Below are 24,940 nucleotides of genomic sequence, written 5' to 3'. Positions count from 1 at the left end.
GACTGGCAGCCAATGGTAGGGCTTGACCGCGCCCAGTAGGAGGGGCTTTCTCCTGACAGCTCTATTCTGTGTATCCAATCACTGCACAGTTCGCTTGTTTGTCCCATCCGCTGTACCGTAGTGTTGGGTAATTGGAGATTATCTAGGGTAGAGGTGAACGCTGAGCAGTGAGTACGGAGGGAGATCTCACGGAGGCTGCGACACAGGTAACGGGACGCTGCGGCTACACCGGGAGCTGGGCGGGGCCTGTAGGGACTGGTGGTCTTCACCTACGAGTCGCGTGACAGTCCATGCCGCTTTACGGGCGCTTTGTCATTATGGACCGGATTTAAAGGGCAACTCTAGATCTGAGCATCACTAGTGTAGGAGTCATCCATGGGGCCATTAGAGCACTGCTCCCATCATGCAGCAGCAGGGGGCGCACATGGGGGTGCTATGTATAGGAAAATGTCACAGGTTGCACTTATACATTGCAATGTGGCCCCTGACTGATGCAGTAAGCCGGGGCCACACTCAGAGTCTGCAGCAGCAGGTCAGGTTATAACTGGTGCACGACATTTACAGTCCATAGGAAGACATTGTGCATGTGTAAGCTTTTATTAAAATATGTCAGGAGTCCACAAGCTGGAGCGGCGGAGGATGGAGGTGTCACTCTGCAAAGCACTCCGAGCCTGAGGAAGCTGCAAGAGAAGGTTGTGGGCATCAGGGGATCGGTGTAGTCATGAGCAGAGACTGGCCACAGGTTTATAGTCATGTGCACGGACTGGCCGCAGGCTTGTAGTCATGAGCAGGGACTGGCCGCAGGCTTGTAGTCATGTGCAGGGACTGGCCGCAGGCTTATAGTCATGTGCAGGGTCTGGCCACAGGCTTATAGTCATGAGCAGGGACTGGCCGCAGGCTTATAGTCATGAGCAGGGACTGGCCGCAGGCTTATAGTCATGAGCAGGGACTGGCCGCAGGCTTATAGTCATGAGCAGGGACTGGCCGCAGGCTTATAGTCATGAGCAGGGACTGGCCGCAGGCTTATAGTCATGAGCAGGGACTGGCCGCAGGCTTATAGTCATGAGCAGGGACCGGCCGCAGGCTTATAGTCATGAGCAGGGACCGGCCGCAGGCTTATAGTCATGAGCAGGGACCGGCCGCAGGCTTATAGTCATGAGCAGGGACCGGCCGCAGGCTTATAGTCATGAGCAGGGACCGGCCGCAGGCTTATAGTCATGAGCAGGGACCGGCCGCAGGCTTATAGTCATGAGCAGGGACCGGCCGCAGGCTTATAGTCATGAGCAGGGACCGGCCGCAGGCTTATAGTCATGAGCAGGGACCGGCCGCAGGCTTATAGTCATGAGCAGGGACCGGCCGCAGGCTTATAGTCATGAGCAGGGACCGGCCGCAGGCTTATAGTCATGAGCAGGGACCGGCCGCAGGCTTATAGTCATGAGCAGGGACCGGCCGCAGGCTTATAGTCATGAGCAGGGACCGGCCGCAGGCTTATAGTCATGAGCAGGGACCGGCCGCAGGCTTATAGTCATGAGCAGGGACCGGCCGCAGGCTTATAGTCATGAGCAGGGACCGGCCGCAGGCTTATAGTCATGAGCAGGGACCGGCCGCAGGCTTATAGTCATGAGCAGGGACCGGCCGCAGGCTTATAGTCATGAGCAGGGACCGGCCGCAGGCTTATAGTCATGAGCAGGGACCGGCCGCAGGCTTATAGTCATGAGCAGGGACCGGCCGCAGGCTTATAGTCATGAGCAGGGACCGGCCGCAGGCTTATAGTCATGAGCAGGGACCGGCCGCAGGCTTATAGTCATGAGCAGGGACCGGCCGCAGGCTTATAGTCATGAGCAGGGACCGGCCGCAGGCTTATAGTCATGAGCAGGGACCGGCCGCAGGCTTATAGTCATGAGCAGGGACCGGCCGCAGGCTTATAGTCATGAGCAGGGACCGGCCGCAGGCTTATAGTCATGAGCAGGGACCGGCCGCAGGCTTATAGTCATGAGCAGGGACCGGCCGCAGGCTTATAGTCATGAGCAGGGACCGGCCGCAGGCTTATAGTCATGAGCAGGGACCGGCCGCAGGCTTATAGTCATGAGCAGGGACCGGCCGCAGGCTTATAGTCATGAGCAGGGACCGGCCGCAGGCTTATAGTCATGAGCAGGGACCGGCCGCAGGCTTATAGTCATGAGCAGGGACCGGCCGCAGGCTTATAGTCATGAGCAGGGACCTCCCGCGGGCTTATAGTCATGAGCAGGGACCTCCCGCGGGCATCTAGTCATGAGCAGGGACCGCCCGCGGGCATCTAGTCATGAGCAGGGACTGCCCGCGGGCATCTAGTCATGAGCAGGGACCGGCATTGGGCACCTAGTTATGAATCGGGACAGGTTGTAGAAAGCTCGCCATCATAGGGGGCGTTCTGCAGCTGCCCAGTAATTGGCAGGCACCTTCTGAATTCTATACTTTGCCCCCACACTCTGAGATAAACCGCTTGTGCAGCCGCGCATATAGATTGTAAGCTAAGCCTCCGGATCTGGGGCAGAGTTCAGTTCACACCAGGATTTGCTCGCACTGAAATCTGTAACTGTGTTATTAACAGATCTTATCGGCGGAGTGCGCCCAGCCCAGAACACAGCTGGTACTATAATGCTTCTGACATCTCATTAGCGGTTCTCCAGGATTAGAAAGTCATGGCTGCTTTCTTCCTAAAACAGCGCCTCTCCTGTAGCAGGATGTATGTGGTATTGCACGTCAGCTCTATTCTCTTCAGTGGAGCTGCGAAACCAGACACAACTCGTGGACAGGGGCAGCTCTTATGTGGAAGAAAGCCGACATTTTTTAACCCTTTAAGATCCAGAAATTCCAAAATTTAAACTACAACTCCACTTTACATAATAGACCAAAAAGTCTCCTTATTTTTAGCAAATCCTCCCCCATTGTTCTCTATTCTGTAGTCTGGATACAAGATGAGATACGGCAGGACATGGAGGTATATACAGGCTCTGTATGGTATATAGCAGTACATTTACCACAGATGTTACACCTGTAGTCTGGATACAAGATGAGATACGGCAGGACATGGAGGTATATACAGGTCTGTATGGTATATAGCAGTACATTTACCACAGATGTTACACCTGTAGCCTGGATACAAGATGAGATACGGCAGGACATGGAGGTATATACAGGCTCTGTATTGTATATAGCAGTACATTTACCACAGATGTTACACCTGTAGTCTGGATACAAGATGAGATACGGCAGGACATGGAGGTATATATAGGCTCTGTGTGGTATATAGCAGTACATTTACCACAGATGTTACAGGCCTGTAGTCTGGATACAAGATGAGATACGGCAGGACATGGAGGTATATACAGGCTCTGTATTGTATATAGCAGTACATTTACCACAGATGTTACACCTGTAGTCTGGATACAAGATGAGATACGGCAGGACATGGAGGTATATATAGGCTCTGTGTGGTATATAGCAGTACATTTACCACAGATGTTACAGGCCTGTAGTCTGGATACAAGATGAGATACGGCAGGACATGGAGGTATATACAGGCTCTGTATTGTATATAGCAGTACATTTACCACAGATGTTACAGACCTGTAGTCTGGATACAAGATGAGATACGGCAGGACATGGAGGTATATACAGGCTCTGTATTGTATATAGCAGTACATTTACCACAGATGTTACACCTGTAGTCTGGATACAAGATGAGATATGGCAGGACATGGAGGTATATACAGGCTGTGTATGGTATATAGCAGTACATTTACCACAGATGTTACACCTGTAGTCTGGATACAAGATGAGATATGGCAGGACATGGAGGTATATACAGGCTCTGTATGGTATATAGCAGTACATTTACCACAGATGTTACACCTGTAGTCTGGATACAATATGAGATACGGCAGGACATGGAGGTATATACAGGCTGTGTATGGTATATAGCAGTACATTTACCACAGATGTTACACCTGTAGTCTGGATACAAGATGAGATACGGCAGGACATGGAGGTATATACAGGCTCTGTATGGTATATAGCAGTACATTTACCACAGATGTTACACCTGTAGTCTGGATACAATATGAGATACGGCAGGACATGGAGGTATATACAGGCTCTGTATGGTATATAGCAGTACATTTACCACAGATGTTACAGGCCTGTAGTCTGGATACAAGATGAGATACAGCAGGACATGGAGGTATATACAGGCTGTGTATGGTATATAGCAGTACATTTACCACAGATGTTACACCTGTAGTCTGGATACAAGATGAGATATAGCAGGACATGGAGGTATATACAGGCTCTGTATGGTATATAGCAGTACATTTACCACAGATGTTACACCTGTAGTCTGGATACAAGATGAGATACAGCAGGACATGGAGGTATATACAGGCTGTGTATGGTATATAGCAGTACATTTACCACAGGTGTTGCCCTGTAGATCCTGCACTCTTATAGGTTGGTGAAGCGGACACCCCCTACATTGGCGATAAATCTGGTGACCAAGTGTTGTAATCTGGTGGAGACGTTCCTGAGAAACCCTTGTGTATGGGGGCGAGCATTATCCTTCTGGCGCCAGTTGTCCATCCTGCTATGAGAGACAACACATGTCTGAGAAATAACTGCATGCCCAGGTTTGCTGCCATCTGGGTGCGGTATTTCTTCTGTCAGTGTGTACTTCTATCCATTATACAAGGCTGCTGCCAAATTTTGACGAAATACTATGACCGTAAGGCAAAATGCAGCAAAGCCAGGGTGATATTTCTTGTATTTCTGGCCAGTCGGATTTGCATTGATAAAGGGGCTCCTATGGTCATGGATGTTTCCGTGTGTATTGGCTGCTATAGCATTGTATTACTATGTTACTACCGCAGTACACTCTATAAATCACACGGTAATGTAATGCCTTTGTGTTTCTCCCTCTCCCTGCAGATGGTTGTCTCATACTCATCATGGAGAATCACGTCTTCGAGTCTGTAGAGGAGAGGACATTTCAGTACCAGGACTCTCTCCCTCCTCTCCCCGTTCCGTCCCTTGAAGAGTCTTTGTCTAAGTACTGTGAATCAGGTAATGTATGTGTAGGTTGCTGCCCTGTCTTATTGGATGTAGATGACACTCGCACATACGTACAAGCGTCACGACGCCATGTGACCCCGCAAGGTTCGTCCAATATATTCTCAGATAGGACCTAAATAATCGCCATTAATTAAAACCCCCAGCCCCTTGATTGACATGCCGATCCTGTCCCGCCTTGTAGATGCTCCTCATAGGTTGGAGACGGGGCTACACAAGGAGCTCACCAATACACTGGACTCTTCCTCGTCCCATTGCTTCATTCAAATGAGGGACGCGGGACCCCCCCCAAAGATCAGGCACTTACCTATTACCATGTGATGCAAAGTGTAACCTGTCCCCATATCCCTCTGACCTATTCTGTTCCTTTTAGTAAAACCCTTCCTGAATGAGGAAGAATATAAGAAGACTTGTAACGTCGTGAAAGACTTTGGAAGTGGAATTGGCCGGGAACTTCATCAGAAGCTGCTAGAGAGGGCGAGAACCAGGAAGAACTGGGTACGTGCTTTATAATAGGATTGGACTTAGTGGGGTTTTCTTTAGGATTGAGCCCGACGCGGGGATTGTTACTGAAGGGCTGGTGGAAGAGGCTGCACCATTTGGGGGAGCGATGTGGCCTCTTCACTGAATGCCAAGCGAAGCTCCGTACTTAACGTAGCGGCTATACTTGGTATTACAGCTGCGCCCTGTTCACTTGAATGGGACTGAGCTGAGGCCTCACCCTACAAAACATAGGCTGCGTTAGGTCTACTGCTCAGGATGTGAGTCGATCCTTGTAGTGGTGTCAGCCTGACTAGATATATACTGTGAATAGGAGCCCAATATTCTGTCTTGTATGATAATCCCGTATGACGCCGAATCCTCACATTAATATTTTTATTAGCGCCGTTCCCGTGCTCCTCTGGCAGCCATCGCTCCCCACATCCACCGCTTTGTATGTTTATCCTGCAAACATATTTGTCTAGCAAACAAACCCGCAGCCCTGACTTGTCTTGGTTTTTATTGTTGGGATATTAACCCTTGGTGCACCTATAGGCAATGTGTTCTTACCCGCTAGCAATAAGGGAGCATCTGCCTGTCATAGGAGGTAGCAATCTAATGTCGCGCTGACGTTACGTTAAATGTTGAGTCCCATTAATGTCTATGACACCGTGGATGTGAATTTAAGGCTCCATTCAGACGTCCGATGGTCTGTTCCCTTCCGATGATTATAGAGCAGGTTCATCGGAGGCGAGTACATCACGGAGAAGTGTCCTCGGAGTGCACCCTCCTGCAAACTCAGCTCTACATTGGATGCACACTCGGCCGTGCGCATGGGGTCATAGATTTGGCTTCATGTAGCGGTATCGTCATTCGTGGCTGGTTCAGCCCTGCAGGGTTTCGTGGCCCCGTATCCCGGGATCAGTGTCAGATTACTTGGTGTTATAGTCAATCCCCTCTTCTTAAGGCGGATTTACTTACATTGTAAGGTAAGGAACCTGAGAGCGCTGTGACGGAGGTGCGTTCTGATGGGCACATCTACAAGACTTGTTGCTTTCGCATAATAGGGGGCTGGGGCGACTGCAAAACCCCCTGACCCCAAAACTGAAGCAGTGTAGTAGACTTGGTGTAGTCACATGGCTGCCATTTTTATGAGATGTTCGCTGCAGTCGTGTTTTATTTTACAAGTGACATTTATGTAACATGTTCTACCTGTAAAATCAAAAACTGCATCAAAGCCATGTGCAGATTTAACTGCACCATGTGAATGCACCCTTAATTACAGGGGCTGTATCAGTTGATTGGCTTGTCTTATGGTGACCTCAGGGACCACTGTGGATCAACTGTAAAGGTTCTCAATGAGCACTGTTTACATTTAACAGGCCACGTGACGGCACATTCAGCAGTCACGTGACCAATTCACAGCTCAGTCCCATCCAAGTGAATGGACTGAGCCGCAATACCAAGCACAGCCAATGTCTGGTCTCTGCTTGGACTTCTCTGAAGAGGCTTGGGCGATCACACCAATGCTGCAGCCTCTTCAAACAGCTGATCTGTGGAGGTCCCCAGTGTGAGGACCGCTGCTGATCTTCCATTTACCTAGCGTAAGGATCTGTTATGAATTGATAAAGCTTGGAAATGCCCCTGAAAGGGTATTAGAAGTTTATGTAAACTGGAACCCCAGTAGGAGCGTGAAGTCATACCATCATTCCCAAACCAATGATCTTCTATACCCGGAGTACTACAAATCCCATGATGCCGAATCTGCTTACATGTGGCCACGACACAGGCAGAAGCTGAAATATATCAACTGTGGCTTAAAGGACATTGTTGGTGGTAATTTGGGAGTAGACCTAGGGCACTTTCCCTTGTCCATAGGCAAATCAGGCCCCGCCCCCGGTGCACTTGCAGACTGATTTGCATATCCACAAAAAGTTTATCATTTCTACATTGCTACGTCCATTTGTAGCCTCACAGATATGTTTCTGCTTCTGTCAAAGGCCCCTATGTGGCACAATGATTGGTTTAAAAGCCATTTTGTACCCTTTGAGTGACAAAGTCGACTCTGCTACATCTTCAGCCTGGCCGTGTAGTATCAGAACAACATCCCATTGAGTCGGCGGAGGTGTGAGACAGCGTGTCATGTTCTTGGGTCAGTCTATGCGTCTCCTGTAATAGACGCCTCAGTGATCGGCTACTTAATATTCTGTGACCTGGAAAACTCGGCAATGAATATTCCCATCAACTCCAAAGTGCTCTATACTGCCCCCATCTGGGCAGTAATATTGGACACACAGGTTTCCTGCTATCTGATGCCTTTGTCTTGTCTTTCAGCTGGAGGAATGGTGGCTGAATGCAGCGTATCTCGATGTCCGGATGCCGTCTCAGCTCAACGTCAATTTTGGTGGCCCTGCCCCTTACCTGGAGCACTACTGGCCTCCTAAAATGGGCACCCAGCTGGAAAGAGGGAGCATAATAACCTATTATACACTGAAGTACTGGGAGCTCATCAGAAGGTGCGCTCCTCCTAAGACTAACCAATGGTTCTTAAAGGGGTTTTCTGATTCTTATATAGTGAAATACTGTACAGTATGGTCAGAATAACAAGTGTTGCCGGTGCGGCGGTAAAGCGGACCAAACGTGGTATGTAACCGCTGTCTATAATGCAGCCCATGGGATCACTTTGAACCATCCCACATCAACATCTGATTTATCTTGAGGTCGTTGACCTCAGCTGTGATGTTTCATTTGCAAGCTCACTACCCCTCCCTGTGAGCAGTTCAGCCAGCAAACGAAACATCACAGCAGCACATGATCTATGATGTGGGAGTGATTTTTCACATCTGATTTTATTGCAGAGGGAGGGGTACACAGAGAATGAGAGTAGGCAGATGAATCTTGGGAAATGTAGGTAATCCACAGATTCACTGCATGTAAACAAGTGCTACAAGTGATAAAACTAGGCAAAGGCTGCACAAGGGAACAGTGAGCATTTTGCACTGCTGTGGATGTATTGGAAGCTGGATAACCCCTTTAAGTATATTGGATCTATTTGTAGTCCGTATACCGCAGTGTAATTGACCTGGCTGCTGTATTATAGATCTCCTCCTATTACAGGGAGAAGCTGCCTGTGCACAAGGCGAGGTCTACGCCCCTGGACATGTCCCAGTTCCGAAATTTATTCAATACCTGCAAAATCCCCGGGATGACCAGAGATAAAATTTCCAACTGCTTTAAAACTGGTGAGTGAAACGTAATGAGGCAGGTTTACTAATCCAGTCTAAGGCTGAGGCGTCATGTGGCATAAACTACAGCCGCAGCAAAATGACACGAGTCTCTGCAAAGTGCAAAGATTTTAGAGCATCCCATTCACACATAACAAAAAAATACCCGCAGCGGAAATGCTGCAATTTCCAAAACTGTCACGTTTGGTTTATAATTCTTTATAATTTTCAGTGTTCAAAACCTTCCAACAGTTTTGGAGGACCCCACACATGTATGCATTACATGGACAGCACAATGAGAACTGTGCAATGCTTCCTTTCTCCTGTGGAGGCAGTATGGGGAATCTGACCAGTTGTTGCTGGTTTCTTTGTCGTCACCTCTGATTGCTAGGAATAGGATGCACTAACCTGGCTTATCATGTTCTAAAGTGGACAATCTCTTTACTAACATAGTGGTCAGAATCTTACATTTACTCCCTTGTAATTTTATATTTTCTTTTCAGAATCGGAAGGCAGCTGTCCAAGTCACCTGATCGCCATGTGCAGGGGGAAGATCTTCTCCTTTGAAGCTGTTCTCAATGGACAGATTCTCTCTCCTCCAGAACTATTGAGGTACACTGTGATATAACATATATACGGTACATATATCCTTATATATACATATGTGTTTAGATGATAGATAGATAGATGGATAGATAGATGGATGGATGGATGGATGGATGGATGGATAGATGGATGGATGGATGGATAGATGGATAGATAGATAGATAGATAGATAGATAGATAGATAGATAGATAGATAGATAGCTATATGATAAGTCCCAGTGGTGACAGGTGTCCAGTGTACTTAGATATCTGTAGACGGCCTCTTCTGTCTTCTCATTTAATGATAAGTAATTTCCCCTTAGACAACTTTCCTACATCCAGAACATTTGTCAGAGTGGCCGGGACGGGACGGGAGTGTCGGCGTTAACCACAGAGGAGAGAACCCGCTGGGCCCTGGTTGGTTTGTTTCTATTGAATTGCTTACAAGTTTGTTTTTTTTTCCTCCACCCATCTCGCAGTTTTTCACCGTCTCTGCGGTTTCTTATAGTCTCGTGACCACCTCATTAGCCTGGACCCCAGGAATTTATCCCATCTGGAGCGGATCCAGAGCAGTTTGTTTGTGGTGTCTCTTGATGATGAGTGTCCCCATGGATCCCCTGAGGATTACAGCCAGGTAATGATGGAACATGATATAAAAAAATACGTAAATTGTCTTATCGAGGCATTTCTCTCCCAAATGAATATGACACATCCCCCCAGCTTTCCTAGTGTCCTGATTATGCATCCCCTGCTCTGTAATACACTTCTTTCACTTATCTACCAGAGTCCAAGTGTCGGTGTCAGGAGACCAGGGGTCCTTTATCTCCCTTTATAATGAAATGTGATGGTTGATATATATATATATATATATATATATATATATATATATATATATATATATATATATATATATATATATCCTACTAATATTATAAATTGTTTGGATGTTTGTGAGTTTGGATGTTTGTTCCTCAATCACGCTAAAACGCCAGGACGGATTTGCGTGCAATTTTCAACAAACATAGTTTTCCCTCAGGATTGAGTCATAGGCTACTTTTGGTGCCACTAAACAACATGGCTTCTTAGCAGGAGACTCACAAAAGCAGGACTCCTAGCCCCAGCTATAGACTCACACACACTGCCTGGCATTTCCTGCCTCAACCTGCCTGCACACTCCTTACTGTCACCTCAGGAGTAGCCCTCACTCTACTCACTCACATTTACATATAGCTTTCCACTATATAACACATCACATTGTCTGTATTACTACATACACAATACAACACATCACATTGTCTGTATTACTACCTACACAATATAACACATCACATTGTATCACTACATACACAATATAACACATCACATTGTCTGTATCACTACATACACAATATAACACATCACATTGTCTGTATTACTACATACACAATATAACACATCACATTTGCTATCCCACCAAACTTTTTAAAGCACTTTTACAGTTTCACACGTCTGTGTCCGCCCAATTCTCAAATCACCGCAGACGAAGTTCGCGGGTAAAAGCTAGTATATATATGGATATATATATTATTCCAACTGTACATTATCTATACATGTCATATGGATTATTAGACACATGCGATAGGGCCTGGACTTTGTATCCACCGCTCAGTGTAGGGTGCGCCTGTTTGTTTTTAGCCTTTATACTCTGCATTGATCCATGACAGATCACGGGCTTCATTCACACTGATGTATTATATATTATGTATATAGATTGCATGTATTATATGGCAGTTGTATATTTAACGGCAAATATTAAATCATATTTAATGTATCCTAAAAACAATTTGAGAAAAATCATGACTAAACCTTCCGGTCGGGGTTCTCTGCTTTCCCCTTGATGGGATCAAGTCCTGTTTTTGGTATTACTCCACTGTCATCACTTCCTTCATTCATATACATAGGAAAACTGATATAAATAATGTGTAAACATAGGGCATATACAAGGTTACCCCCTGAGGAAGCCAGAACAGGTGAAACGCGTGTCAGCATTGTTTCCAGTATTCTACATGGTAAATTTATGGCATTTACTTAATACTTTCCTTTCACTATAAGGGTGTAAATCTGACTAACATTGCACTTAAACCATACACCACACTTGTGTTGGCACATACCGTATATAATCGAGTATAAGCCGGCCCGAATATAAGCCGAGGCCCCTAATTTTACCACAAAAAACTGGGAAAACTTATTGACTCGAGTATAAGCCGAGAGGGGGGGGGGGAATCCACCATTGCAGATACAAAGACTGGTCATGTGCATTGCAGCTTAGTAACTCCATGGGGATCATAGTAATAGCAGTTAACCCCATCATGTCCCTCACATTAACCCCCCCCTGTGTGCCTCACATAACAGTTAGTGATATGTGGGACATATGGAGGTAATAATTAGGTCTCTTCATAATTAAGGTCCTTCATTAGTACCCTCATGTGTCTCACATATTAGTAACCCTTATATGGGGCACACAGGGGTTAATATGAGGGACATGATGGGGTTGTTATTAATGTGAGGCACATGGAGTTACTGAAACTAAATGAATAACCCCAAATGCCTGACATTACTAGGCAGAGTAACTAAAGGAAGGTCCCTGTGTGTCACGTTACTGCAGCTTCCTCTCCTCCATACAACAGACATCTTCCATAAGACACAATGAATCCCGGCCACTCATCTGCAGGGGAGATGCTAAATCCTAGTGACGTCATGACCATGTGATCGGACTCTGGTGTGGGCGGAGCTACTAGGATTTAGCCTCAACCTTATCTGCAGATGTTACATACCAGTGGCTACAGGACCTTTGATGACATCACAGTCACGTGACCTCATTCACAAGCCAATCACAGAGCAGTAGCACTAAAGGACCTCCCCTTCCAGGTCCTTGCAGTTTTCTGTGCTCCGTGGACCCTGACTCGTGTATAAGCCGAGGAAAAATGTGCTGGAAAAAGTCGGCTTATACTCGAGTATATACGGTATGTGGTTTCTCTAATGCTTAACACTATGTATTTTTTGCTCCCCTTTTTTCATGTGATGGATAATATCCACCCCCTATAAGTCATGTGACCTAACAGCTTAGCGCTAATGGCCTATTCATAGATTGTGAGCCCTCGCGGGCAGGGCCCTCTACCCCACTGTGCCAGTCAGTCACTGTTAGTATTATATCTACCTGTATATTCTGTGTATTGTATGTAACCCCCAAATGTAAAGCACCATGGAATTAATAGTGCTATATAAATAAACAATAATAAATATGCCATGTAATAGGAATCAACAAGGTTGCAAATTTAGGAGCCATTCACATGTAGGAATTTGACGTTTAACAGATTCTGCCCAGGTCGCAGCAGGACGCGGAACAAATATCAGCCACGCATACACACCAGCATTCAGATGGAGCACTCCGGGAAAGTTGTAAAACTGGTATTAAAATCCTTTAATACTAGGAGTTGTCTCATCGGAGTCCACCAGGTGGTTGAGCTATGGACAGGTCTATACACAAATAGCAGTGTAGCGAGGTTCGACAGGGCGCCATCTCATTGACTAATATCTCGATTCCCGCCTCATTTCTAAACTCTACCTTCTCAGAAACGCTGCAGAGTCTCAGACAAAGGTGTGGATCACTGCAGACAACAGCTCAGCGCTCTGGACACATTCCCTTTAAATGACTAGAATTGTCTATGTTCTCTATCCTACAGATAACAAAGCTGGGCCTGGCTGGAGACCCAACTATACGCTGGGGGGACAAATCTTACAACTCCATCTTATGGCGCAACGGCGTATTTGGCTCCAATTGTGATGTAAGTAAAATGATCAGTGTCTATTCTGGGGTAACATATGTCACTATTGGGGTCAGTGGTGTTATCTTCTATTGTAATCCAGTTTGTGATGTAGATGAGGTGACTGCTCCTCCAGGTTTCCACTTATCAGCTCTTTTTCTCTCCCGGTTTTCCAGCATGCGCCGTACGACGCCATGGTGCTTGTGGCATTATGTGACTACCTTGATCGGAACATCATAGCCAGCGAGGGGCGCTGGAAGGTACGCAGCCGCTCATTGTAACAACCTTGGAGATTTGGTTGGTACAATGTCCTTACAATGTCCTCCTGCTCTTTGCAGGGCTCGTCCTCCGTGCGGGAGCTTCCAGATCCAGAAGAGTTGGTCTTCACTGTGGATGAGAAAATATTAAATGATATTGCTTTGGCCAAAGCTCAGTATCACACTCAGGTATATGCCTGGGTTTATGGGGGAGGGGCTGTGATATGATTCCCTGTATGGGGGTCAATCTTTCCTTCTCCTATCTCTGACATTGTCTGCCATGTTCCCAGGCTTCTGATTTACAGGTCGCTAACTACGCCTTCACGTCTTTTGGGAAGTCGCTTGTAAAGCAGAAGAAACTTCACCCAGACACGTTTGTCCAGCTTTCCCTCCAATTGGCGTTTTACAAACTTCACGGACGGTAAGGGTTAAAATATTTTGGGTATTCTGATCTGGACAAATCCCCGCACTAACAATAATTTATCCGTTCTGTTTCCTATACAGTCCCGGTTGCTGCTATGAAACCGCTACGACTAGGATGTTCTATCACGGTCGTACAGAAACCATGAGGCCTTGCACAATGGAGGCTGTGACCTGGTGCCGGGCCATGCTGGACCCTTCTTCTACTGTAGGTTCTGACTTCTACTCTAAAAAATTTCCCTTAAAGCCTGAGTAAACTTTTATTTTTTCTTAAATCCAAAGTGCGGGTGAAGAGAACACATTTTGTAATATATCTTAGTGTCCGTGTCTTCACTTAGCCACTAATCAAATCTATACAATAGAAGTCTATGGAGAGGGGAGGGGAGCAAAAGGAGATCTTCTGGAACAGAGAGACGTGTTCCCTATAGAGAGCAAGTTTCCGTTCGCCACAGAGCTGGGTTATAAGGAATTAGGGCTTGGGCACAGAGGGGCGGATTATGGCATGGAATCCACGTCATAATCTGCCCCCTCACAATGGGGGCCTATGGAGACCGCTAGAGGTTTTTTACCAAAACAAACGAAAAAAGAAGCGACATGACCTTTCTTGAGGCGGATTCCGCCTCAGGAAGTCAATACAAATGAATGGGAGGCAAAAACTGTGCCGTAGTTAAGGTCCATTCACTGTCCGGGAGGAAAAATCGCCTGGCGTTTTTTGAGGAGGTTTTTACCAAAAACCCCTCCAAAAAATGCCTCAGTGTCCAAATACCGCTTCCTATTTTTTTTCCGGACCAAATTACGCCGCACGGTATTCACGTTTGAACTAACCCTTACTATCAAGCCTTCTCCTGACAGAAATGGCTTCTTTAATACTGTGGATGCCTCATATCTCTGCCCCTCCCCTCTCCATAGACGTCATTGTAAACTGATCCTACTTGTGCATGAAGTATGGACTGAAATCGCTCAGATAAGAAGTAAAATATATGTCACTACACAAGTGCCTATGTCTTTAACTATTCCTCCTGTTTTTAAAGTTTATTCCCTTAAACTTATAGATTCATTAAAAAAAAAAAAAAGTTTACTTACACTTTAAAGGGGTATTCAGGACCATTGCTTTCGGTATCTGCCATCAATCCCTGAATGGTGGGGGTCAGGCAACTAAATAAAGGGAGCGAGTCCCACATCTCCCTTATTATCAGACACAGCGCCATACACTTGATTGTGGCTGTAGCTAGTACTGCAGCTATTAAATGCGGGCTAAGTTGCAGTACCAGGCATAGCCACCACCAAACGTATGGCACTGTGCCTGGTAAATCATAAAGTAGACTTGGCACTCTATTTTTCTGATCTGCAGGGGTAAATAAGTCCGGTATTGATGGCATACCCTGGGGCGGCCTATAAATTTTTTATTTTCTACCCATTGTGTGCAGCACGCCCAGCGACAAGAACTGATGCTCAAGGCGTTTACGAAGCACAACAAGATGATGAGTGAATGCCAGCTTGGCAAAGGTAAGTGGACGCAAATAAAAGCAGGTTACATGGGCACTCCGCTCTGCCAAGGTACACACAAGGATTACAATGTCAGCAGTCGGTAGTATAGGGAAAGTAAGACATCACCATGACCAAAAAAACTAGGAACAACTTTCAGATACATCTTCACTGTACCTCTGTTGTTCCTCCTGGAAACAGCTGTGGGTATTCTTCCTGTTAATGAGATGTCTTACATTCTTACTGATTGGATGTCAAAGTCTGCAGAGACACGCCCCCAACTGGCAACATGTATAGGTGTATTTAGAGTTAAACTTCCAGGAGGAATAACAGAGGAACAGCACAGCACATATATAAGAACATATACTCCAGAATTGTTCTCTAATGGGGAATACAAATATTTACTAGCTCAGACATGTCAAAAGAGGTAGCAGGTCCTCTCCTAAAAGAGTCATAAAGGAAGGGGGGCAGTATACTTCACTCCAAGCCGTGGTGTACGTATAATGCAGGCAGATGTAATGGCCCCATAGTGGGAGGGGGCCCGACACAGATCTTCTGCTTCCAACACTAATTGACTACATTTTCCTGCAGTCACCACTAGGGACAGCACAGTGTAAGGAGATTTTTATGGCTTCCATTGAGTTCATTGGTAGCTGTATTCATTCCAATGCAATGAGCTCCCTCTAGTGGTGGCTGCAGGCAGCAAACTTTATCAGAGCTACCATCTATAGAGGGTATTTCTCAGCGTATGTATACCAGTTGTATGGGGGCTTGTTCATATGTTAGACCCTAGCTGGCATAGATTTTGATTTCCGGTGCACAGACCACCTGACATGCTCCAAAATTACTATGAGGTGTAGGCTTTTTAATAATTTTGGTACAATTTATTTCAACACATCTGTTTATTAAGACTGCCGTACTATACCCCAATCATAGCCATAATGTTCAGAGTGAGAACCATATTAATAAAGCATCGGGGTGATGTGGAGTGTGAAATTTAATTTTTTTTGTGTTCTGAAATTCTGTATATTTTTAGGATTTGATCGCCACCTGCTGGGCCTTCTCCTCATTGCAAAAGAGCAAGGACTTGCTGTCCCAGAAATATACAGTGACCCGGCATTCACAAAGAGGTGATTATAAGGCAGATATGGGACTGGCTGATTTCAGCTACCACCCTATAGGATGGTATACAGACTTTCCCGCAACTTAGTATTCTCTAGTGCAAGTTATTGTAGGGGTTTTCCAGGCAGGGTAGGGGTAAAATTCCTATTATGGAATGAAAGCTGAAAATCCTGAAGGAAGATTCCATGTAATTCATCCTCCTCCTGCAAACTGTGTGCACTTTCCTCCCATCTACAGCCTGTGTGATCTGCTTCCTCTGATGACTTGGATGCTTTCTCTTTATCCACCTTCTGTTTCTCCCTGTCTCTGCTGTTATCTCTAAAATTAAGAGGAGAAGAGGGAGAAATCTGATCCAGCCAGATGTAATATACTAGGTTTTTGTTAGATTCAGCAGCACAGCCGGCTATGTGAAGGAGTTACTTAAATTCTACAACAGCAAATACTAGTAGGTTTTTAATGAAGTTCATTAAAATAGTGACTTGACCTTTCGGAATCAAATGGAGTGTAAAGTAACCTTATGTCTGAGTTAAGAGTTCCCTATGCTTGTTTTGATCATGGACAGTAGCACACCAAGTGGTTCGGCATGGTATTGCAGGTTCTAAATTTACCAAATGTAGGTATTAATATCAGAGATCCATAGGATACCCCATGTTTGCATTAACTTTGTGTCCTTTTGGTTTGTCCACAGCGGAGGAGGTGGCAACTTTGTTCTGTCCACTAGCCTTGTCGGCTACACAAAAGTCCACGGAGCGGTAGTTCCCATGATACATGATGGATATGGCTTCTTCTATAGAATCCGAGATGATAGGTAAGTCCTCAGCTTATGGAGTGTAACGCATTGTCCTAATGTCTACAGTGCAAACTGCAGAATGAGGGTGTGGCTGCTTTAACCCCTTCCCGACATTCACCATAATAGTACGGCGCTGCTGGGAAGGGCTTCCCGCAAACCGCCGTACTATTACTGCGGATGCATGGTGCGCACACAGAAACTGTGTGCGCACCATGCACAGCGGGTGTCAGCCGTAATACACGGCTGACAATGCCCCGTGACACCCGCGGTCGGAACCGGGTCCGATCGCGGTTGTTAACCCCTGATATGCCGGCGGTCATGTTGACCTCTCCGGGTTTCACTTTAAGTTGGCGATCGGCACCCCCCGCGCCGGTTTCGGGGGGTGCCGGTGTTCGTAGGGGGCAGCCCGGGGTCTGATCAGTGACCCCGGGTCTGCCCCTTCACTTACCCCGTCCTCGCACCTGGCTGATCCTGCCGTAAATGAAGCTGACAGCCTGTGCGTCTACACAGGCTGACAGCTTCCTCTACATTGCAATACACGTGCAACACGTGTATTGTAGCGTATCTCTATTGAAGCAGTGATCAGCCGATCACTGCTTCAATCCCCCATGGGGACAGAAAAAAAAAGTTGGACAAAAGTAAAAATAAAAAAGTTTAAATAAGTTTAAAATAAATTATAAATAAATAAAGCCCCAAAAATCCCTTTTTCCTCATATAAAATGTTTTATTATGTAAAATAAAGAAAAATAGAAAAAAACATTACATATTTGGTATCGCCGCGTCCGTAATAACCTGAACAATAAAATTAAAACATTATTTAACCCGAACGGCGAATGTCGTAAAAAAAAAAACGTAGAAAACCGCACAAAGTAATGATTATTAACCACCTTTCCCTTACAAAATGTTCAATAAAAAGTAATCAAATGGTCAGATGAAAACCAAAATGGTAACAATAAAAAGAAGAGGTGTTCCAGCAAAAAATAAGCCCTCAACCAGCTCTGTCTAGCGGAAAATAAAAACATTATGCCTTTCAGAAGATGGCGATGCAAAAATAATTGATTTTTTTCCCTGAATTGAATTCTATTCTGCACAAATAGCAACGCATTAAAAAATCATATAAATGAGGTATCGCCATAACCGTACCGACCCGCAGAATAAAGGTAACATGTTACTTATGCTGTACGCTGCACGCGAAAAAAAATAAATGCTAAAAAGCAATGCCAGAATTGATGTTTCCTTTTACATTCCACCCAGAAAGAGTTAATAAAATGTAGTCAATAAGTTACAGGGCCCAAAATGGTGGCATTGAGAAGCTCATCTAATACCGCAAACACCGAGCCCTCATATGGCCACATTGCCAGAAGATACAAATTTAGCTTGTACAATGTGAAGACAAAAACCCCAAAAGTCGCCAAATCATTAGGACATAAGTGGCTGCGACTAGAAGGAAATTTGTAAGCGGTGCGAGCGTTTTCAGGGGACCCCCCATATTTAGAGCTTATGAGAGATAATACAGCAGCACTGATCCCCCAGAATGCCCCTCTTCCCCGTCCGCGTCATAGGAGCTGGTGGGAAAATAGAATGGGATTTGGTGTACCCAATTTACTCCGCACAGCTTACATATTCACTTCGGGGTTACTAATGCTCACTACATCACTTGATAAATTCTTTGAGGGGTGCGGTTTTCAAAATGGGGTCACTTTCTAGAGGTTTCCACTGTTTTGACTCCTCAAGGGCTTTGTAATTGCGACATGGTTCCTGAAACTGATCACAGCCAGATCTGCCCTCTAAAAGCTCCTTGGCGCGCCTTCCCTCCTGCGTCTCGCTGAGCGTCCATATATTAGTTTACACCCACAAGTGGGGTACTATGGTAGTCGGGAGAACTTGCCTAACAAATTGTGGGATGCGTTTTCTCCTTTAACCCCTTGTGAATGTGCAAATTCTAGGGCTAAATGAAAATATTAGTAAAATAAATTCAAATTTGAAAATTTCACCTCCATTTTGTATTAATTCCTGTTAAGCACTTATAGGGTTAAATTACTAGGTATATGTTGTTTTGGCTTATTTAAGGGGTGCAGTTTTTAAAATGGGGTGATTTATGGGGGTTTCTAATACAAGGGTCTTTCAAAACGCCTTCATAACTGGATTAGGCCCTTAAAAAATGGGTTTTGGAAATTTCTTGAAAATTTTGAATATTGTTGTTTCACTTGTAAATCTTATAATGTCTGTAAAAATTAAAAGGGTGACTAAAGTTTGATGCCGACATAAAGCAGAGATCTGGGACATGAGATTTCTGATATTATTTTGGCGGTCTGACAATCTATATGTAATGCACATCATTTCAAACTTTATAAAATGCATATTTTTCAAAATTTCCACCAAATTTCCAAATTTTTTCATAATTAAACAAAACATATCAACCAAAATTTACAACTAACATGAAGTACAATGTGTTACGAAAAAACATTCTTAAAATCACTTTGGTAAGTTAAAGCTTTCCAAAGTTATTGCCACATAAAGTGACACATGTCAGTTTTGAAAAATCGAGCTTGGTCAGGAAGTCAAAAAGTGCCATCGGCGGGAAGCGGTTAATAGAGGACCTCCTCCTCTATTAAAGGCATTGTCCAGAGGAGTAATATTAGGTTGCTTGATGCCTGTTCCGACCTCCGAGTCACATAATTGGAACTAGTGTTCTGACCCCAGGGTCACTCCATCCTTGATAACACAGGTTCCAATCCCATGACTTGAGGGTCAGAACCAGGCTCATCTTGAAGAGTCCTCCGGACAACCCCTTTAACTATCCTAGACATCTCCGTGCCAAATCACTGAAATCTCCGTGCCAATTTTTTTCTCATTTTTCCCATGTCCATTGCTTTCTCAGATTTGTGGTCGCCTGCACGGCCTGGAATTCCTGCCCTGAAACCGACGCCGATAAGCTGTGCCGGACCGTGTTCCAGAACTTCAATGACATGGTCCAGCTGATGGTCAGTCCTCAGCTGTAGTCGGCGACCACCACAAGCCTGTGTGTCTTTAACTTTTTGTTTCCAGATATAATGCAGATGGTTTTAGCACAATGTTTACAAATCCTTCCAGAGCAATACTTGTAAAGGTGGACCCACCATCGCCGCCCTACAGGCAGAGCCAGCCTCACTGTCCTCTATACATGTAAAGGGAAGCTCCACTTAGAATTTTTTTTTTTTTTTTTACAGAAATAGCAATGTATGCTGCTGTTTTGGCTTCAGGGGTGTGCTTACTTATGCAACTGCCTATGGTGCCTTCTTATCTTTTATACCAAAAAAAAAGAAACATAGGTTGGTGGAATCAATCTCAGCTTGTAACCATGTCAGTAACCACTAGGGGGCAGAACGTGAATAGATTGTATTCATAGAGACATGTACTGTATGGAGCAGTATTAGGGTAGGTGGCACCAATCCAAGGGCCACATCCAGCTCCGATCTAGAGGAAGACCCCAGACTAATTTATATCAATGGATGCCCATTGGTCAAGAAGGGTAAGAGGTACAAGCATTTACACTGCCATTTTGTTTCAGTTGGTCTCCCACCACCTCAATGAACCTGCAGGGGGCAGTACCTGCTATGGTATCTGTTGTACCCCACAATGCAGCTGGCTCTGTCTGTACGGTGACCTAACAATGCAAACCAAATGCGGGTCCTAAAAAAAACCCAATGCAGTAGACAATGCAAAAACAATGCAACCTCCTAGGAATCCTACTAAAGCGTACCCGAGCCGCGGTGTGTTACATGGAGACGTGTCAGCCATTTATCACAACCCCTCCCCCGCACGGCAGGGTGCGCTGCGATTTATTTTGTAATGTTTTAGGTTCAGTCACTGTAAGACGCTAAAGAGTATATTAGACGCTGCAAGATCCAGCTGTAGATTTCTAAATTAATTTACAATGTAGGTACGGTAGGAAAATTTTGGGCTTCAAAAGTGTCTACAATCTTTTATAGAACTTAATTTAAGGGGCAGCACATTGGCTCAGTGGTTAGCACTGCAGCGCTGGAGTCCTGGGTTCGAATCCCACCAGCAACAACATCTGCAAGGAGTTTGTATGTTCTCCCCGTGTTTACGTGGATTTCCTCCCATTCTACAAAGAAATACTGATAGGAAAAAAAAAAAAAGTATATTCTGATCCCTATATGGGGCTCACAATCTACATGAAAAAAAATAATAAAAAAAATTTAATTTGTATAAAAAAAATTTGGAATTAGTTTTAAACCCTTAAAAAAACCTATAAAAATAAATAACTAATACATTTATAAAATAATCATGTAATAAATCCAGAGCAGTATTTCAATTCTTATGAATAAATCTATAGGGGTAGTTGTTAAATAGAAGTCTGTCGCTTGTATTCTGGAGGCGGCCATGTTGGAGGCAGATGTAGTTCTTAACTTAAAGGGGTGCTCCACTTTGGACAATCCCTTCTTATTAGCAAGGTCTCTTGACATTAAGCATCTCCCGGGGATCAGCTGTGATCTGTGGTGAAGCCTGGTTGTCAGTATTAAAGGGATTCTACGGTGACGTGGTCTCCGCTGCGCTGTTCCTTAGAAATACCAGTTTTTACCGGTAGGCAAATGAGTTCTCTCACAGCAATGGGGGCGGTCTCCAGCACTCAAACAGCGATAGGGGCATCCCCACCGCTGCCAGAGAAGTGTCTCCAGCGCTGTCGCCTTCTTCGTCTGCAGCATCATCTTCAATGTCTTCTTCCGGTGCAGGCTCTTAACATCTAGGCCTCAAGCCTTGAACAGAGCAGACTGCGCAGGCGTACAGGCCACGGGAAAATGGCCGCTAACAATACTGTGCAAGCAGCCATTTTCCCATGGCATTTTCCCAGTCTACTCTGCCTAGAAGTTACGAGCCTGCGCCGGAAGAAGACATTGAAGATGACGCTGCGGACGAAGAAGGAGGCGGCGCTGGAGACAATTCTCTGGCAGTGGTGGGGATGCCCCTATCGCTGTTTGAGCACTGCGGCCCGCCCCCATCGCTGCGAGAGAACTTATTTGCATGCCAGTAAAAACGGTATTTCTAAGGAACGGCGCGGCGGAGATCACGTCTAAAGGTAAGAGACGAATAACCTTTCTAAAGGCTATTCTGACGTCTTATCCACAAAAAAGGTTTTAATGGTAGAATCCCTTTAAGTTTCTTTATAGCGCCACCTCAGGGGAAACTGAGCATTACACTGTGTCCATTCATATTAATGGTTGTCTGTGTAATGCAGGACAGAACGGCTCCTCCGGAGGGTGAGACACACTTTATAACCAATCTGGACAAGGGATGAGGAACCGAAACAGAAGTTAACTCTGAAAAATAATTTGGATTACCCCTTTAAGAATGTTAAAGGGGGTTTTCAGGACAATAACATTGATGACTGTCCTTAGGATAGACCATCAATATCAGATTAGTAACATCTGACAATTGGGAACCCCATCCCATTAACTGTAGAAATATAATCTCATCAATATTTGGTGTGACCTTTGCCCTTTGGAGGCGGAGTCCTGGAAGTGATGATCCGGCCCCCGCAGATCCCTGATCTCATCATCATCATCCAGTCTGTCTGGTCTGACATGAAGAGACAGACGGATTGGACAAGCCTACATCCACAGAAGATCTGGGCTTAGTTCTCCAAGATAGCGGCGGGAACAACTTCCCTGCCAAAAACTGTCTGCAAGTACCGAGAAGAACTGATAGAAGGCAAAGGGCAAAGGTCACGCCGAGTATTGAAGGCTGTCCGTTCACATAGAAATCAATGTTAAAATAAAAAAAACGGATCTGTTACTGTCCATGGAATGGTAAGAAAATATAGGATTGGGACCTACTGGATGGGCTGACCCCTTATACCCCTATATAAGACCTGAGCGCGCGTATTGGCTGCCTGCACTGTATATAGCGACATGTAGTCTTACCAAATTGACTATTAATATTGCCAACAAATCATTAAATAAACTACATTCCATAGTTATGAATAGTCATAATCGTGATGATAACTTACTAAAAAAAAATTTCGTCAAGGCCGACGCTATAAAACCCCCTCACGATAAATCGATGGAGCCCATATAGAATGGGTAATGTCCAGTCCAAGTATGGGATATACAAGAAATTCCAACTGATGTAAATGTGAAGGGTTTTGGATTGCAGATAATTAAATTTTTGCATATTCTCACCACTACGGGTCACCAGTTCCCACACCATACACTTAGGGACTCGTGTCTCAGGAAAGAGTGGCCACGTTGCCCATAGCATCCAATGTACAGGAGAAGTGAAGCGAGTCCTCGTGTTATGGCCTACAATGTGACTGTAATCTGTACACGAGGCTAATAGGTGATAAAACTAGAACATCGCTCATCAACCAATCAGATTTCATCTTCTTTGCATGTGAACGATAGGAAATAGTGATCACGTGATTGGTGGCCATTGATTGCTTCTTTGTTTACATAATCCACTATCGGTACATAGGCCGGGGCAATACAGCAGTTTAAAGGGGCTCTCCTCTTGGCTCCATTGACTATAGCGTGTCCTCCAGCCGATTTTGGCGCAGTTTTTTTTTTAATGCAGAAAAGCCGCAAATCAGGTCCAAAAGGCGCAGTGACCTGACATACATTAAAAGGTGATGAATTGTCAGGCCCAATGCCCGAGGCTGAACTACTGAAAGATCCTGAGGATAACATGTCTCCTTACGATTTTTACATTCCTATCATAGTTGCCAACCGTCTAAAATCTCATAAGACAATCCTGCGATCCTCAGTAGTGCAGCCTTCGGCCTCAAGCTATGAGAGAGGTTTTAGCCTATACTTGAGATTCCGATACGTTGCGATAGCCCCGGCCTGTGTATTATTAATCTTCAGGAACTTGTATAGTCACTATGATGATATAGGATCAGATCCATGACTGTACACATGACTGTCAGACTGAATGTATCTCTACCTGTACACATCCAACCTCAGAGCTGCTGTACAGGAGAAGGCCTTGTAGTCTGACTGGCCGGACTGTTATCACTGAGAATCTTAACATAGGAAATAAACCAATAAAACAGATTGTGTTGTGATTTGTTCTATAATATATCTGTATTTAAAGGGGACCGTTCGACACCTCTGCTAAGTCCAAAGCTGTACATCCTTCAATAATTGTCACTCTGCTGATTCAGGCACGGTTGGAATTTTTTCACTAGCTCCCTCCATTCCTGAGCAATCAGTTTGAGAACCCAATATACTATTTATGCTCTCTGTTGCCTGGTGGGCGGTCCTGGGCTGCAGCAGGTAGTCTGAGCCCGCCCACCTGATAGTAGAGAACCTGGTTGGCAGATTGGATACTGAAATTAACAGAAGTGATAGCTCAGGAACGGTGGGGGCTAGAGAAAAAACGCCAGAATCAGTGGAGCGGTGACTATTGAAGTATCTAAATATATGGAGGATGGTGGAAGATCCTTTTTAAGAGGGAACCATCCACTGTCCTGACCCGTTATAGGAAATACCAGTATTAACCCTGTAATAACACTTCTTGAACATCTTTCCTTCTTGTCACAGTGTTCCTCCCTTATTCTTCCTGGAAATGTGTGCATAAATTGACAACTAGGAGTTGTCATGCCCCTGGTCAGTAGGGAGTGTCCTTACACAATGTGACAATGCCAGCGCTCATTGTACGGTATCAGACTGT

The 24,940-nt window shown here is 45.1% G+C and overlaps 1 protein-coding gene across 2 annotated transcripts; it reads left to right on the top strand.

Annotated features, from left to right (window-relative positions):
• Positions 1-98: 98 nt before the first annotated feature.
• Positions 99-24,321, top strand: CROT (carnitine O-octanoyltransferase). Of its 2 annotated transcripts, XR_012715475.1 has the most exons (18): positions 99-206; positions 4,963-5,097; positions 5,477-5,601; positions 7,918-8,099; positions 8,701-8,825; positions 9,311-9,419; positions 9,716-9,809; positions 9,901-10,026; positions 13,115-13,216; positions 13,372-13,455; positions 13,534-13,641; positions 13,743-13,873; positions 13,957-14,080; positions 15,300-15,378; positions 16,394-16,487; positions 17,168-17,287; positions 20,151-21,788; positions 22,430-24,321. XR_012715475.1 is itself a non-coding variant. In XM_075271645.1 (17 exons), exons 2-17 carry the CDS (start codon positions 4,983-4,985, stop codon positions 20,269-20,271), a joined length of 1,839 nt encoding a protein of 612 aa, XP_075127746.1. In that variant the 5' UTR covers positions 99-206; positions 4,963-4,982; the 3' UTR covers positions 20,272-24,321. The 2 variants fall into 2 exon arrangements, 1 of the variants encoding a protein (XP_075127746.1); XM_075271645.1 differs by having other exon boundaries at positions 20,151-24,321.
• Positions 24,322-24,940: the final 619 nt, after the last annotated feature.

This window comes from Leptodactylus fuscus, chromosome 4 (genome assembly GCF_031893055.1).
Source record: "Leptodactylus fuscus isolate aLepFus1 chromosome 4, aLepFus1.hap2, whole genome shotgun sequence".
NCBI lineage: Eukaryota > Metazoa > Chordata > Amphibia > Anura > Leptodactylidae > Leptodactylus > Leptodactylus fuscus.
Note: the sequence above shows the minus strand (reverse complement) of the source record. Positions and strands in the feature narration are given on the sequence as shown.